We start from the raw sequence: 17458 nt of genomic DNA, 5'->3' as shown, positions 1-17458 counted from the left end.
CAGAGATACCAAATGATTGGATGTTTCACCATGGCCACTCCCTCTTCTTGGTTTTTAAAAATGGCTGACATTAATTTAGTGATAAAATTGTACATCTGTTTGGAAATATGATAATATTTTGTAATTATCATTTAAAATCTGATTTATTTTCAAATGGTTTGTCATAAACCAACATCTCAGGAAAATGTTATGGGGTTTCAAATCAAAATATGACTTCCTCTTATGAAACAGGACATCATTTCATACATGTCCACTGTAGAGGACACCAGGACTAAAAGCATGTTTATTACACATTTTGGGAAACAAAACAATTGAATAGGAAAATAAATTATATATCAACGTTCTTATGAAATATTAGATATTATTATGAAAAATCTGGCCAATTATTACTCACATTATTACGCTTCTTTTTTTCAATATGCTGTCCCAACAGCACAATACTATGCAAATTAGATACAGTGTATAGATAACATTGAGTTTAATGGGAAAACCAGTTTATGGATATTTTACAGACATATTGCATAAAGCAAAACGGTATATCAAATAATTTTGTTAGGCTATATCTTTTAGAACATAGTTGAGAATCATCCTTGTACAAAGTTTGTTATAAAAAAACCTGAAACCTAAAAATTGATTGGTTATTTTTTTTAAATCCCATTGTTTTTGCCTTTTTATGTTTATTCATGTCATTTTACTTTTTAGAAAAACTGAGTACCGGTGTTCTCTACAGAAGACATAGCATAACATGAATAAAATATCATTTTTCAAAAATGTTATTTTTTTCCCCCTTATGCTCTAAGTCTAAACAATGTAATGACATGAACAATTCTAAATTCACAAAGGTTTTTTTCTGGTTCTCAGGAGGATAATAACCCTGCACAAGTTACCCTAAAAACCTAACAACTGTAACCCTTTTGTAGCGTCCAATCTCAACTATGGCCCTCGAGGTCCACTTTTCTGCAGAGTTTAGCACCAACCCTGATCAAACACACCTGAACAAGCTAATCAAAGTCTGCAGGATTACTAGAAAGTTACAGGCAGAAGTGTTGATAGTGATGTATATACAAGGTCAACAAAATTTATTTTATTACACATTGTATGTCTTTCTTGTGTTTTTGCATTATGACGGAACCAAAAACAAGGCATGTCTTACAGAAGCCGGACGTCGTCCTGCAATTGACAATGTCTTTGGTAAGGAATGGTGCATGAACCTCTGGAGACACGAGGAGTCACATGTTGGTGAGCAGGAGGACACACATCTGGACTCTCCAGTCATCGCAGAAGAGGTTGGTCTCACATCCTGCTGTTGATATACATCAATCAGTGTCAGAATACAGTTAACTAGTTCTCTCTTTTACTTTCTGTCCTTCAGCCAGTAGATCTGCTGGATGAAGAACCAGATATGATCATGATCAAGGAGGAGACATTTGAAGACTGCTCTGGGAAAAATAACCCTGAGGAAGATGAAAGTACCAGTTTGAGAGGTTTGTGGAGGGAGAACTTTATAACAGTTGCTATTAACTCTTTATTATATTAATTTGTTGAATTGCAGGACCTGCAATGACCAGTGATGAGAGATGTGTCGCCCAAAGCGCTGAAGATTTTATCACATACACGGTACCTTCAGATGACCAAGTCCAATCGAACGTGCACCAGACACCAGCTGAAGAACAAGCTCTTGATGGAACGATCTCTACACATGGAGACAGTACAACAGAGCAGCAAACTTTCCATAGTACACACAACCACACAAGCACTCCAGAAGAGAAAAGGTTTGAGTGTGTATTCTGTCGAAGAATCTTCAACAAACTAACCTACCTGAAAGCACACATGCGAACGCACTCCGGAGAAAAACCTTTCGTCTGTACAGTTTGTGGTAAAAGATTTGCTCAAAAAACGTACCTCCGAATACACCAGCGCACTCATTCTGGTGAGAGGCCGTACTCGTGCATGGAGTGTGGAAAGAGCTTTGCTCAGAAGAGCTCTCTAAACGTACACCTCCGAAGCCACACCGGAGAAAAGCCATATAGCTGCTCAGAGTGTGGTAAAAGCTACGCGTACAAACAAGGTTTCAATACACACCAGTGCTTCGGTTAGACTAGTACATACTGAAGTGAACCATTACTGAATTTTATCTGTATCAAAGTTGCTGTTACAGCAGAGTGTGCATTACTGTGCAATATGAACCCTTAAAAATTGCAAGTATGTCCATGTTTGTTCACAGAAATGTAAGTCCTGTAAATGAAACGTGTTATACAGAGTCATCTGTGCATTGAGTTCACCTTCATTTAGGACCATCTCGATGTGTATATTCATTTGAACAGAGGGATAAACAAACACGCTTTAATAAACTTGACATAAAGTGAGTAAAATCATGCAAACCACTTTTTATTCAGCATGGCTGAAAATACACATAGTAATTGCTGTTTGCTTACACATGCAATCTAGTTGACATCTGAACTCAAACCTCTATAGAAGCATTGTACAAACTACATACTACTGAAATTACAGCTTCCGTAAAGATCAAGTAGTGTTACTTGTCGCTTTACACTAATGGCCCAAAACTGATATAACATTATGATAATGTTTTAAAAAACAGACCGTAAATCTTTAGCGTAAAACCTTAATTAGTGATGTGTTCACCTCTGGTGGTGTTTTATATCTAGACTATATATATTCAAAAGTTCTATCCAGATATATCCAAGACTACATCCATTCAAAAGTTTGGAATATTTTGTTTTGCATTTATTTGATCAAAAAAACAGCAATATTCTGAAATATTATTACAATTTAAAATAACTCTTTTCTATTTTATTCCTGTGATGCAAAGCTAAATTTTCAGCATCATTACTTCAGTCTTCAGTGTCACATGATTCTTCAGAAATCAATCTAATATGCTGATTTACTGCTCAAGAAACGTTTGTTATTACTGCCAGTGTTGAAAAGTTTTTACTGCGTTACATTTTTATAAAAACATGATTTTCTTTTAGTATTCTTCAAAGAATAAAAAGTTCAGCATATTAGAATGATTTCAGAAGGATCATGTGACACTGAAGACTGAAAATTCATCTTTGCCATCACAGAAATAAATTACATTTTTTAATATATGGAAATAGAAAACAGATATTGTTAATTGTAATAATATTTCACAATATTACTGTAGTTTTCATCAAATTTATGCAGCCTTGGTGAGCAGAAGAGACTTGTTTCAAAACATTTAAAAGTTTAGCCCAGGGGTCCGTTCTTCATACGTCGCTAACTCATTTAGCTGGATTTGATTGTTGACGATTTCGCCTGATCTTGGATTGTTTGGTTCTTCGAAGCTCATCCCGGACTTGCTGTCATAGCAACAGGTCCGTAAACTTAAACCTGCTCGGGAGCAGGCTTATTTCATGTAAACAGGATTAGATCGCATCTTTGTAAGCAGAACTGATACTTAAAATCTGTCCCAGCCACTGCTACTTTATTAGAAGAGTACCCTACTGATCAAATTCGTTTGAAGAACCAAATGAGCCAGAGATCAGTTATCACGATTAGAAGATCTGGCATCTTTCAAATCATCTCAGATGTATTAAGCGAGGTACGAAGAACGGGCTCCAGATGTCAATGACCACCATTAAAGGCTGTGGTTTAACAGAAGAAACAAATTAGTTGGTGGGACAGCAACTACATTACTGAGTAATACACAGCCATACCTGACTATATATTTCTGCTACGATCTACAGTATTACACACAGAGACGTTCTTTTCAAGGTGCTGCAACCTCACATTTCCACTGTTCGTATTTCCCTTTAAACAGCTACTGCAATCTCAAATTGAGAAATAACAAAAATGTGTGCTACAAATCAACTACACGGTGATTTTTCCTTGGTTTCCTCCTGACTGGTTTAGCCGTTCTGTCATGGACAATGAGGTGTTGTTTGAGGGTGACTTGCTGGGTGAAACCCTTTCCGCAGGTTATACAAGTATAAGGTCGTTCTCCTCTGTGGATACGTTCGTGATTACACAGGCTAACTTTCTGGGTGAAACTCCTTCCGCAGGTGGCACAACTAAAAGGTCTCTCTCCTCTGTGGATGCGTTCATGAGCTTGTAAATTTCCTTTCTGGGAGAAGCCTTTTCCACAAAAACTGCATTTATTGGGTCGTTCCCCTGTGTGGACCAAATAGTGAACTGAGAGGTTGGTGTTTGAATGGAAACATCTCCCGCAGACCTCACAACGGAACTTTTCGTTTGGTTTCAACTTTGAAAATCGATGTTTTCTGAGACGCTTTTTGGCAGCGTTTTGCCGAAGAAACGCCTTCCCGTTGTCATAGCAACTGAAGTTGTTTGGCGGTTTCTGTACCTTGACTCTCTTTTGGCAATGTTCTGTCGTGGTTGCGGCATCCTCGTGCATTTCCTGTGCTTCTTCATCCTCCTGAGCCTCAGAGGAAAACTCACCATTGTGCTCTACTGAAAATTGGTTGAGTATAGAGTGACCATCAAATTCCAATGGATCCTCTATTGGTGCTATTAACTGGTCGACAGCATCATCAATAGAGTTTTTCCTAGAGTGTTTGTCTGATGAATCAGAGGAGGTGTTTTGTATTTCCGATAGCTCTGAAAATTCACCAGACACAAAATGGCTATCAAAACTTTTGGAGTCTGCCAGTGGCTCATATACAGAAGATGTTGGCTGTCCTCTTGAAGCTGGGGGTGTTTTCCCTGTCGGGAGTATTTAAAATAGTTCAAATCAAATCATTCTTTTAAGCATGCTCCAAAATAATTAAACTAGACGAATTAAAGATCTGCTAGAAGTTTTGAACAATTACCCGTATGACTGGGATAAGTGTCCACTTCAAAACACTCTTCTTTGATTATGACCAGGTTGGAGTGCTCTTGTTCTTTGTGCTGCATGAGGCAAAATGAACAGATCATGTAAAAACGACATTTTGTTTTTCGATTTCATTTGTAGAAATAACTTCTACAAGTCCAGAGTCATATTTAACAACCTTCAAAACGATCTAGACCGGTGATTTGCAATCCTGGTCCTGAGGAACCCCCAACACTGCACATTTTAGATGTCTCCCTAATCAATCACACCTGATTCAGTTCATCAGCTCATTACTAAAGACTCCAAAACCTCAAATATGTGTGTTAGACAAGAGAGACATCAAAAAATGTACAGTGTTGGAAGTTCTTTAGGACCAGGATTGGGAATCGCTGATCTAGACCTGGGGTTCTCAACCACATTTCTGGAGCCCCCTAACCCCGTATTTACACTGCACACGTCTGTGGCTAGAGAATACCCATAATGCACTGTGAGAGTCATATGCTGAATGAATCGCCGCATCAGGAATGTGGTTGGAACCCCTGATCTAGACCAATGCTTCCCAAATCGGTCCTATAGCCCCTACTGTGCACATTTTGAATGTCTCCACACCTGATTCAAATCATCATTATTAGAGACTGCGAGATCAAAGTCAAGTCAGGTTCAAAGTCAAAAATCTTGCTGAATTGTATGTAGAAATGGTACACTGGCATCTTGCTTCAACCAAAGTCACTTGAACGAACAACTTTGTAATTACAACTTCCCAACTTGTAAATACAAACTTCCCAGGAGGACCTGAATGCAAATGCCATATTGGGTGTTTCCAATATGGGAGTGGTGGAGGGCCTCCAGGACATGTTTGGAAACCACTGATCTAGACAAAGCTAATGTAATGTGCCACACACATTAAGTTCATGGGTCCATAAAAAATAAAACAGTACAGTACTAAATGTTTAAATGCTGTCAACATTCATTGCATTATGTATCATCTCCCATTGTCAAATTAAACACCCCCCTAAAAATGACTTTAAAACGATAATTCAAATTGGGCAGATGGTGCAGTAGGACAGCTCACTTTTGATGGTCATTCCATATGTCAAATTCATGGAACCATTAAAAAAAGTTGGGTAACACTTTATTTTAAGGTGTCCTTGTTACACGTTACGTGTACTTACTATTATAATAACAATAAATTATGCATAATTACATGCAGGTAACTCTAAGCCAAACCCTAATCCTAACCGGATATAATAAGTACATGTAGTTAATTAATATTACTCAGTACTTAATGTATAATTACACTGTAACAATGACACCTTAAAATAAAGTGTAACCAAAGGTTGCAGTAAAAATGTGCATTTTGATAGGTTGTTACGCTGTTTATAATTCCAGTGTCTTATTTAATGCACCCTTTGAAAGTGACTGAGAATCTGCTTTAAAACACAACGGCAATTCTTGCATTTAATACTTTATTTTACTCCTTTACACATGCAGTGTACAACGCATGCAGTCTGATTTACACTTCTTACTGTGAGCATGGAAATCTTTTGGGCATTATTTTAAACTCATAGATTCAGCTTGCTAACGGACAGCTTCTAAAACATAAGTTTCATTTTGGGGTGAACTACTCAAAGGGAATTAAGGGGACCTTATGAGGCGACACACTGTACAGGTCGACATCGATCGCCTGCTCATCTTCTCTGGACTCGTTCCTTCGATCCCACAAACTGGAACACCACTCCTTTCCAAATATCCCTTTGATAGAGGGCTGCGCTCCTGTAAGCAGTAAAATATGCATATACATTACAATCATAGTAGCGCACATGGAAAAAATTGTCCGGCGAACATCTTCAAACAAAACTATTGAGTAAAGGTTTACCGTCTTCGGTTTGAACACAAATAGAGCGATATATTTTGGAGCCAGCGCGCGCTTCTTCCTTTGTGATGCGTGTGCTTTCTTCATGCCTTTCGCTCCCGAGACAGAGCATTTTGTTTTTAAGAACTGTATTTTCACCCATGACACGAGACAGTTCTTGTCGTAAAAACGCAAAATCGCTGTCTACAATTTTACATATTTCTTCTATTGCCGTTTTGGTCATTATCTCCATTATGGAGCTGACTTGCAACCGAAATGATAGAGATTTGGACATCTTTTAAGACTCGCGATTTTTTTGTTAGCATGCAAGAAAAAGAAACACTGGCTAAAAAAAACCCCCGTAAGGTCAGTCACCGAAAAAATAATTCCAAATTCTGCAACTTGGTACTGTGCAAAAACCGGAAATAAAGTGTACGAAAGAAGTCCTCGGCTTTTATTTTGGCGCAGAATATCGTTAGCTTCCGGTTTGTGATAGATTTTCTCCTGAACTCAAATTCTCATACTATCAGCTTTGGTGTGTCCCGAACAGATATAGTTAAGAGCATATTTCAAATCAGTCTAAAAAATATGTACATCAGGATGATGCATTATTTCCTGGATTTTGTCTAACGTTAGACAAACAAACGTTAATAAAAAAAGTACCCACATTTATTATTTAGCCTATTACAAAGAAGTCCTTTTACACAGTCCTTAAAAAGTTTGTTATTCCTACTATTATTTATGATTTTAAGAGATTTTCAGCAAGAAAGACATCAGATCTAGGCAAAGATTTGAGAAATGTTATTGTGAATAAAAAAATTGCAATGCAAAAAAACCAAACAAAACAAAACCAAACCGTGGTTACTGTTCAGAAAAATAAAGAAATATCATCCAGGGAAAAAAGAATCACATTTTATCAGTTAGGCTAATAAAAATAAAAATGCAAATATGGCAGGAGAGCGTCATCAGCATTTGGTTTTTAACAGTTTAATCTTCACACGTTTGATGGTTGAATGAAAAAAGAATCGAAAGCAAAATATATGTTTGGCTAGAATTAACTACACATTTTTAGTTATCACAAAAAAGTGTAGGCTACATAATTTTAGGGACTCAGCAATATGACCACTGGGTGACAGTATAATAGCAATAGATTTCAAAGCTTTGTTCCTGGAGCCCCCCAGCACTGCTCAATTCAGATGTCTCTCTTATTTAACCCAGCTGAATTAACTCATCATCTGAAGCTCTCCTCTATCTTTGTACTGGCTGTGTGCTAATAAGAGACTCTGTCCTCTATCAGGGCTATTCAATTTCAGTACCAGCAGGGATTGTAGGTGGGGGGAGTGAATGAACAGTGCTCTCTTCCACCTTCAATACTCACGACCGAGGTGCCCTTGAGCAAGGCTCTGAACCCCCCACTGCTGATTTCATTTAGTTAACAGAAGTGAACCGACAAATAAAAAGCATGTTTTACAAGAACATTTCACAGTAGGGGAGACCTGGGATTGTTATTGTTAAATCGAGTTATAAAGTCCAAATTAGGAGATATAAACTTGCATTTGCGATTAAAAAAAAAAGAGTCAGAATTGTGAGATAAAATAAACAAATGTTATGTAAAAATGTTAATAGTAAGGTTTAAATAATATTTCGTGCTGTAACTGTAGGGCTAATACAATACGTCCCCTATGAACAGCATATGTGAATATTATGTAGACCTATTATTTAAATCAAATTTATGCTTTAAAAGAGTAATCATAGCAGTTTTCATCCATAGTATGTCCATTTAAACGCCTGCGTTTAGCTTCAAATGGCGTCTTTGACGACAGTATTCTATAAACATTATTTGCATTCCGATCTTGACATCAAAAGGCACAAAAATATTTTTTTCTTTTATTCCATGGATTTTACCCATTTACCTCCACTTGTTCCCAGTGTTTTTCTGCAACCACTATGCATGCGCAGCTGCAAATGACGTAACTGTGACGTCTCCTCTGAACTGGTCTATAGGGACACATTAAAGTGTTCAGACCTTAAAGAAATGGAGGCTGAAACCCCTTTCCTAGATGATGAGTCTGCAGAGAGGTTTTCAAAGTCCTAGTGCCTCCCATGTGGACGTGGCTTTTATAGTCATTCACAGGTCTGAGAGGCACACAAAGCGCTAAAGGCTGTCCTCTTTTCACAGTAAAGAATTTGTGAGCAGCATGACAAGAAGCTGTCTGTCTTCTGCACTGGGGACCCCTGAATGTGGGCATTGCCTCAAATTAGGGAGCCAAAAAAATCAGAGCGTATCCTCTGAAGAAACACTGAGGTGTGATGGAAATTCACTGCATTCCGCATCATTTTCAGAATTCATACAACAATGATAATTTTGTGTACTGTACTACGGCAAATCCCAAAGCACATCATTATCCAGCTAATGGAAATGATTAATAGGAACAAATGCTGTCTTCACCTCAGATCTCAATATCTGTCTGTGAGCATTTACGTCCAGACATCACGTCTAAAGGTCAAGCGTCTGGAGTATGAAAAGGCACATAGGGAGCGGTGGTATTTTTATCTATAACACTTAGGACCGAAGACGCAGTATATCTCTTCAGCTCATATCATCAGAGATAATGGAGGATGATTCGCCGCTCTTAGAGGAAGACCATTCTTGTTCGGTGTGTGGGGAAGTGTTCAGTGTTCCAGTGGTCCTGTGCTGTGTTTCTTGTGGGTGCAGCTTCTGTGAAATTTGCTGTCAGCAGTTTTGGGAGACGCAATGTCCTTTCTGCAGAAAAGAGGCCTCTGGATCCCATCTCAGAAAGTTCAGGGAGCAAAGACTGAAGGTATTAAATACAGCACAGCTCAATGATAAAGATATAATAAAGACTGCATCAGATTGCACAAGCTTATCGATGCATGAAAATAATCAGTAAATCTTATCTTGTATATTGTATCACTATCTTGTGTAATCTAACTTACGTTTTACTTAGCAAAATAAATTTAGGTCCAGTCCTTTTCACTCAGTATGTCAACAACGACCGGCAATCTTGTTACAGTCTTACAAGACTTTCTTTATATATATACAGTATATTCTATAAACAGTTTCACAGTTCTGTGAAAAAGTTTTTGCCCCTTGTCTGAATTTCTGAGTTTGGACACATTAACATTGTAAGTGGTCAGATTTAATTATAGATTATTCACCTTGTTTTGAATGTAAGAACAGGCACATATATTTATAACTTGAATGTGCCAGGTTTCAGGTGTCATTTGCTTCAGGTTATTTTAGTGGTACAAAAACAGTCTGTTATGCTGCTTGACATTACAAACTGCTATTACTTATCTCATTATTTGAATGTATTCTCGTAATTATAAACTTATTGGCTTGTAGCTCAAATACATTTACAGTTTACTGCACTTTGGCATTCTTTGTTTTAAAATAGGTTTATTCCTCCATTTACTTATAGAGCATAATGAATCGGAAGTCTCGCACATTGTTTAGCCTCCACTGAAACATAATCAGAATCATATTATCAAATTGTATACAGTTTGGAATAGTTAATCTTTTATAAATAGTTAATCTTTAATAGTTAAGCTGTTAGTTAATAGCTTATCTTCCAAGGAGTGGGTGTTTTGCCAAAAATTGTCCAAGAGCAAGGCACAAAATTATTCTGGGAGTCACCAAGAACCCTAGAGCAACTTCTAAAGATCTTCAAGCCTTTCTTGCCTGCATTTCATAAAAATAACTGGTGATGCTATAGTTTGGGAATGTTTAGCTGTATCAGTATCTGGACATCTTGGTATCATTGAAAGAATTATAAATTCTGCTCTGTACCAGAAAATTATTGAGGAGAATGTAAAGACGCCTGTTTTTAAATTTAAGGTGAGGCCTGACTGGGATATGCTCCAAAACAATGATCCCTAAAGAAAGCTAAACTTCTGAAATGGTCTAGTCACATTCCAGAATGAAACCCCAACAAAGTGTGGTTGAAGTGGCAGGATCTAAAGCGCAGCGTTCACGCGTCAATGCCTACAAATGTCACTGGGCTGAAGCCTGTAGGATTTCTGTAGCATTCCTGTGGGATTCCTGCAGGAGTCCCACAGGAAAATGATCACGAAAATCCTGTGGGATCCTACAGGACCTTGCAGGTGATTTTTCCTTCAGGAATGCCTGCAGGATTTTTTTGTAAGGGTGTTTGTTCGTTCAGGCACGGGAGGAAGCGAAGAAGAGCTCGGTTCGGTGTTTAACTCGCAACTCGGCACACGAACACTCAGTTGAGTTTTTCCGCATCTTGTGTTTGAATGCTTTAAAATGTTTTGAATGTTTAAATTGGCAAGGCTTAAAACACGTGCAATTGATAAGCTTTCATGACGACGCGCAGGCCGTCTTTTTATGCTGGCCTCCAGCAGTCCGTTGAAATCGCCGGGCTATAAATCGTCACCACCTTTCACCCCACTAGCGACGGCCCTGGCTGAAGCAGTTCTGCAAGCAGGAGTGGGCCAAAATTCCTCCATATAAATAACTACAGGAAACATTTGGTTGCAGTTATTGCTGCTAATGGGGGAGCAACCAGATACTGGTTACACCTCCATTAGCATGCATTAACTGCAAATAGCGCTGAATGTTTTATAACCATCTTTAATGAATGCATGAAAGATTTAACTTATTGTGGTGTTATGAAGATTCATGGAAATGTTTTGGATAAAATTCGGATGATATTCAGTGTAACACTGAAAATCAGGAGGGGGCAAACACTTTTTCCACACCACTGTTCTTGCCAGTTTTCTGTTTATTTATCCTGCCTTTTAATTATTCTTATGAGGTGGCATACATTATCTTCTCCAAAGAAAATCTTGACATATTTCCTCTTACGTCAGTGCCGGGGTCAAATCACTTTCCAGGAGCTTGATGTTACATAATATGCAGAAATAATATGTTTAGGCATTCATCAGAAGATATCATGTGTCGGCCTGTACCTTGCTCAGTAATGTATATATACTCTGAGTAAATACTGCAGCCAATCAGAAGACAGATCTCCCAAGGGTAATCTTAAGTTAGAGGGAGGGCATAGTATCCCCTTGTGACCCAACTGGGCAATGAAGGGCTCAAAGGAGCAATGGCCTCCAAGCAGTCACATCTCGCAGAAGACCTGTCATGCCCCATCTGTGGAAACATCCTACAAATGCCCGTAGTGCTGTTTTGCAGACATCGCTTCTGTAAACTCTGTCTGGAGAGCCTGTGGAATGGTGGAGGATCTTGCGAATGCCCCCTTTGCTGTCAGCCATCATCTATGGGGGAGCTCATAGTCAACACCACGCTTGAAAAGACCTGCGAGGGCTTTCTGGAGCACTGCAAAAATGACCCTCTTGCGTGCAAGGAGCATGGTGAGACCTTGACGCTCTTTTGTTTGGAGGACCTGGAACCCACTTGTAGCAAATGCAAATCATCTGCCAATGCCAACCACAAGGGGCACAGGTTATATCCCTTAAATGAAGCTTCACATGACTGCAAGGTATGTCTACATACAGATTCATGGTCGCTTGCATCAATGTTTGGCATTGTTTAAATACAATGTTGATTCTAATCTATAGTTTCAACAATTGTACCTTCAATTCAAGGACAAGAAGGAAACCAAAAACTTTTTTTTTGAGAATAACCATTTGGACAACTGTTCCTTCTCTTTAGGTCCTCGGAAATGGTTAGTTATGGATTCTTGGCTGGGTTCATTATCAGACTATTAATAGCGGTATGCTAGGTTTGAGGCCTCCTGGTTGGGCTGAAACCAGATGCCTAAGAGCTTAGTTTAGAGTTCATGAAAGTATACACAAAAATCTCCTCAAATGAATCTAAAAATCGTTTGACGTCAAGACCAAGGACGGATTAGGATTAGGAGGCCCCCTCTTATCAATCCACATTCAACCAGGGAGTTGAAAAGAGAAACAAGACATTATCATATCTTGGTTTTACTAAAATGTAAGAATTTTTATCTCATGATATTGGCCTGGTCTTAGAAGCTAAGCAAGGTTTGGCTTGGTTAGTACTTAGAAGGGACTGGCAGTCCATTCAAGGTGGTTCTCAAGACTTTGGGATAGACTCCAGCACTTCCACCGCCTTACACTGGACAAGCAGTTTGGAAAATAAATGGATGGATTTATTTCCCACAGTTGTTTGAACAACTGTACACTTTCAAAAATAAAGTTTCCAAAATTGGGGTTTCGCAGTGATGACAGAAGAACCATTTTGGATTCCCAAAGAACCTTTCAGTGAACAGTTCTTAATAGAACCTTTTTTTCTAGTGTGATGAACCTTTTAATAAAGAACCTTTAACCTAGTGGAGAGGTTCCATGGATGTTAAATTCTAATCCCACTGGTCCAGGCTATAATTCATCCTTGGTCAGGACTATTAATTCTAATGGTTTTTTCCCTCGATGGACCCTTTTCACAATTCAAAGTTTGGAAAACTGCAATAAATTTCACTCTTAAAAGTAAAGGTGCTTCACGATGCCATAGAAGAACCTTTTTTTTGTCTAAATGGTTCCATAAAGAACCTTTAACATCTGAAGAACCTTTCTGTTTCACAAAACGTTCTTTGTGGCGAAAGAAGGTTCTTCAGATTATAAAAAGGTAAGAAAGAGATGGTTCTTTAAAGAACCTTTGACTGAATGGTTCTTTGTGGAACCAAAAAATGGTTCTTCTGTGAAGAACCTTTTAAGCACCGTTATTTTTAAGAGTGTATAGCAGGGTGAACTTCTCTAGAGTTAGAACATTTTTTGCACTCCTATTTCTCCCAAAAGCAAAAATAAAAACTTATTGCATTTCCATGCCTTTCCAAGAAAACTATAAAATATAAAGCGAAAGATTTAATTTACATTGCAGCAGCGTTGACTAGCCTTTCGTGAGTTAATCCAGGGTAATGTAACTCAAAGAATAATGTTCTTAATGTACATTACATAAATAAAAAATAAATAAACATAATAAAATTAAGTCATCAATTCTTCTTATGGATGCTGGTGCCTTCATATTTTGCCATTGTTTTTGTCCCAAAGATAGTTAACAGAAAAGTTCAAAAAAGTTTGGGTCTCTCTAAATGAATAATTAAACAGGTGTGTTTCATTACGGACACATCTAGTAATTACTAACTCTTTGTTTGTGTTATCATTTGTATTCAGGAGGAACTCAAAAATGCTTTGAAACCACTTCAGCAAAAACTGAAGCTCTTTCGAAAAGCAAAACGCACTTGTGAGCAAACAATAGATCATATTAAGGTATTTTCATTTTGAATTGGCTTTGTTGAATCAATTATAGAATGAGAAAATTAACTTTCCATTTGAGAAAAAGTAAATGATAACGTTCTCATTACAGAGTCAGGCAGAGAACACAGAGAGGCAGATACGAGAGGAGTTTGAGACACTGCACCAGTTCCTGCGAGACGAGGAGGCATCCAGGCTTTCCATGCTAAAGCAGGAGAAGGATCAGAAAAGGCAGATGATGAACGATAAGATTGAAGATTTGGAGAATGACATCACTTCACTTAGCAACACTATAAGAATTGTTGAACAGGAGATGAGATCTCAGGATATACCATTCCTCAAGGTGAACATTCGTAAAGGAATGACTTAAAACACAAATTACAATTCGCATGTTGCACTTTTAGTAATCTGATTCTATTTTTATTTAACCTAGAATTATAAAGACACCATAAAGAGGTACTCATCCCCCCATCTAAATAAGTATCATTTGCTCTGTGACCTAGTCCCAGAATAACTCTGTATTCTTTGCTGTATTGACAGAACCTGGCGTATTCCCCAGGATCCAGAGATGATAACTGGTTCACTGCTTGATGTAGTCAAACATCTAGGCTCATTAAAGTTTAAAGTCTGGGAAAGAATGATGGAAATCATTCAATATAGTGAGTATATTCAGGATCAAACTACCAAGTCATTTCCACATTTTTACATTTATTTATTTGCCCATTTTAAACCTCTATCAAGCAATGTCTGGATCAAATTTAACCAAAAAGGAAAAAAGACAATTATTTTGTATTTTTACCAAGACTAAACATTCAAAATTGCCAGTAGCCTATTATAATGTGAAAAATCTCATTCACATTACTGTAATAAAAATACTAAAATAAATACATTCATAAAAGTATGGTTACATTTTATTTACGGTGCCCTTGTTACAAAGTAATTATACATTTGTGAGTACTGAGTAAAATGAATTAACTACATGTATTTACTTTATGGTTAGGTTTAGGATGAGGGTTTGGTTTAAGGTTAAGTTGTGTGTAATTATGCATAATTTATTGTTATTAATATAGTAAGTACATGTAACAAGCACACTGTAAAATAAAGTGTTACCAAAAGTAGACAAACTGTAAAGTATGTTTTCATGGTAGTAATATGTATTGAATTTAATTGTTTTTTTCATTAAATTCAAAAAATGCACCACAGTAATGAGAATTTGAGGCGGAAAGTGGTTTTATTGTCATAAAAATGATGTCAGTAATGTCATAATGCAAAAAATATCTATTATTTGAAGAAAGAATCTTACTTTTATGTAAAAAATATAATTTATGTATGTGTTTTGGTTGAAAATTTCCAGGTCTGCGTTTCCCAAAAGCATCGTAAGCCTAAGATGATCATAGCTCCATTGGTTTCAATGGGTCTACGATGCACTTAAGCTTACAATGCTTTTGTGAAATGCAGACCTGGAGATTTTCTCACGATATTCACACTTAAAGCAACTGCATGTAGTTTTGTGTATTTTTTGCGACTTTGGAGCCCCTGCAGTTAAGTGAGTGGAATTCATTGAGGCAAATAACAGTGGATAGTGTTTGCAATTACAGTGGATAACCGTTCACGTGCCGTAAAGCAATCTGCCCTTCTCTTGGAACCCGCTCACCAAACTTCCATGCTCTGTTCTGGGAGTATGTAAAAAACAGAAACCATTCACCTTATTAGAAGTCATTGCACCAATAAAATGATTTTGAAACTTGACATTTTAAGGTAAAAAACAAACAAACAAAACGTACACACAGTTGCTTTAAAGAGACCATTAAAGAGTGCTAATTAAAGAATTAAAGAAGAATGCTAATTAAAATTAGCATTTTAATTAGCCTTTCAAACTATTCCTTTGCTGCAGCTCCAGTGACTCTTGATCCAAACACTGCGGCAAGCTGCTTCCTCCTGTCAGAGGATCTGACTACAATACAGTGCTGCTCTCAGACCTTTAAACTCCCAGAAAACCCTGAGCGCTTCGATATAGGTGCAGAGGTGCTGGGCTACGAGGGCTTCAGCTCTGGGCGACACAGCTGGGACGTGGAGGTCAAAAACAACACCTACTGGGTCATTGGAGTTGCAAGCACATCCATCAGCCGGAAGGGAAAGCACGTGTTGACCCCTGCAGAGGGATTCTGGACCATTAGGCTACGAAACGGAGAGTATAAAGCCTGTACTGCCCCATGGTCCCCTCTCACTATGACTAAGGAGCCGCAGGTGGTGAGGATCGTATTGGACATGAACAGGTCCAGGGTGACTTTCTACGACCCACGGGAGAGAACGCCTCTGTTCACCTTCACGGACATCATCACTCCGAGAGCATTCCCATACTTCTGCAGCGCCTGTAAGGAGCACCCACTGAAAGTGTTGCCAGCGTGGATCTCTATTAAGACAGACTGATGTGAAGAACGTCCCTCTCAGCATTTCTTTCCTCAAGTCTCACCTCTCATGTTAAGCCCAGCTCACACTGTGCGAATTTGGCCACGATTTGGTCGTCTGAGACAAATTTTAAAAATCCTAAAAGATTCCTATACTTTTTTTTTACCTCCGACAAACTTCTGGCAATGTCAGAAGATTTGGCGCACAGTGTGACTTCATTTTTCAAGACAAGCCATGATCATAATTAATGCTAGAGATTTCATATAACTGCATATGTATGACGCATACATATAACTGCATGAAACAGAATTCATACGATATGTTGCCTTTGCTATGATAAACACCGGTTATGCCGCTGTTTTCATTTGGGTGTGTAGTGCTGCTTACACTATTCTTCTTAAAGGGATAGTTCACCCAAAAATGAAAATTCTGTCATTAATTACTCACCCTCATGTCGTTCCAAACATGTAAGACCTCCATTCATCTTTGGAGCACAAATTAAAGGGGTCATATGATGCGATTTCAAGTTTTCCTTTCTCTTTGGAGTGTTACAAGCTGATTGTGCATAGATAAGATCCCGGAAGTTGCAAAGACTAAAGTCTCGAAACCAAAGAGATATTCTTTATCAAAGTTAAGACTCTGCCACGCCTACCTAAAACGGCTCGTTCTAACACGCCCCCACATATCTACCTCACTATATGGAAATATTTGCATAATGCGCCCAAATGTGCACGCAAAGAAAGAAGGCGTGGTTTCAGTAACCGCAGTTAGTGTTGAAGCAGCCATGTCAGGGAGACGCTGTGTGTTTCTAGGCGAAAGCAAAAGCACTTTATTTGGCCTTCCAGAAGTAGATGCATTTAGGAATCTTTAAGATCACTTACAACAGAACAGCAATGCATTTTACGGACGACCGTTTCGTGAACCTAGGAGAGGAGGTAATTCTGACTTTGCTATGACAATCTGGCACTTCTGAATCAGCTACTGTTTTGATATTAGTTTAAGTATTTGCTATTGACAGTTCAAATTCGGAGTTTTGCGCATCGTGTGTGTGAGAGTGAGAGAGAGAGAGTGTGTGTGTGTGTGTAGAGAGGACATAGAGTGTGTGTGTGTGTGTGTGTGCGCGCGAGCGAGCGAGAGAGAGAGAGGTGTGTGTGTGTGCG

At 38.2% G+C, this 17458-nt stretch overlaps 3 protein-coding genes across 3 annotated transcripts; 2 read left to right on the top strand and 1 right to left on the bottom strand.

Moving 5' to 3' along the window:
• Positions 1 to 1154: 1154 nt before the first annotated feature.
• Positions 1155 to 2590, top strand: LOC107711245 (zinc finger protein 177-like). Its single transcript, XM_016516194.1, has 3 exons — positions 1155 to 1286; positions 1373 to 1484; positions 1553 to 2590. The coding sequence occupies exons 1-3, from the start codon at positions 1206 to 1208 to the stop codon at positions 2095 to 2097; spliced, it is 738 nt and encodes a 245-aa protein (XP_016371680.1). The 5' UTR covers positions 1155 to 1205; the 3' UTR covers positions 2098 to 2590.
• Positions 2591 to 3572: 982 nt separating this feature from the next.
• Positions 3573 to 7069, bottom strand: LOC107711242 (zinc finger protein 544-like). The gene is made up of 4 exons (XM_016516191.1): positions 6687 to 7069; positions 6456 to 6583; positions 4809 to 4887; positions 3573 to 4701 (listed from the first exon to the last, which is right to left on the bottom strand). Exons 1-4 carry the CDS (start codon positions 6955 to 6957, stop codon positions 3839 to 3841), a joined length of 1341 nt encoding a protein of 446 aa, XP_016371677.1. The 5' UTR covers positions 6958 to 7069; the 3' UTR covers positions 3573 to 3838.
• Positions 7070 to 11755: 4686 nt separating this feature from the next.
• LOC107711241 (zinc-binding protein A33-like) lies at positions 11756 to 16436 on the top strand. The gene is made up of 6 exons (XM_016516190.1): positions 11756 to 12151; positions 13809 to 13904; positions 14002 to 14232; positions 14323 to 14345; positions 14430 to 14548; positions 15784 to 16436. Exons 1-6 carry the CDS (start codon positions 11756 to 11758, stop codon positions 16317 to 16319), a joined length of 1401 nt encoding a protein of 466 aa, XP_016371676.1. The 3' UTR covers positions 16320 to 16436.
• The last annotated feature ends 1022 nt before the right edge of the window (positions 16437 to 17458 follow it).

Source organism: Sinocyclocheilus rhinocerous, unplaced genomic scaffold (genome assembly GCF_001515625.1).
Source record: "Sinocyclocheilus rhinocerous isolate Xijiao unplaced genomic scaffold, SAMN03320098_v1.1 scaffold115, whole genome shotgun sequence".
NCBI classification, from domain to species: domain Eukaryota; kingdom Metazoa; phylum Chordata; class Actinopteri; order Cypriniformes; family Cyprinidae; genus Sinocyclocheilus; species Sinocyclocheilus rhinocerous.
Note: the sequence above shows the minus strand (reverse complement) of the source record. Positions and strands in the feature narration are given on the sequence as shown.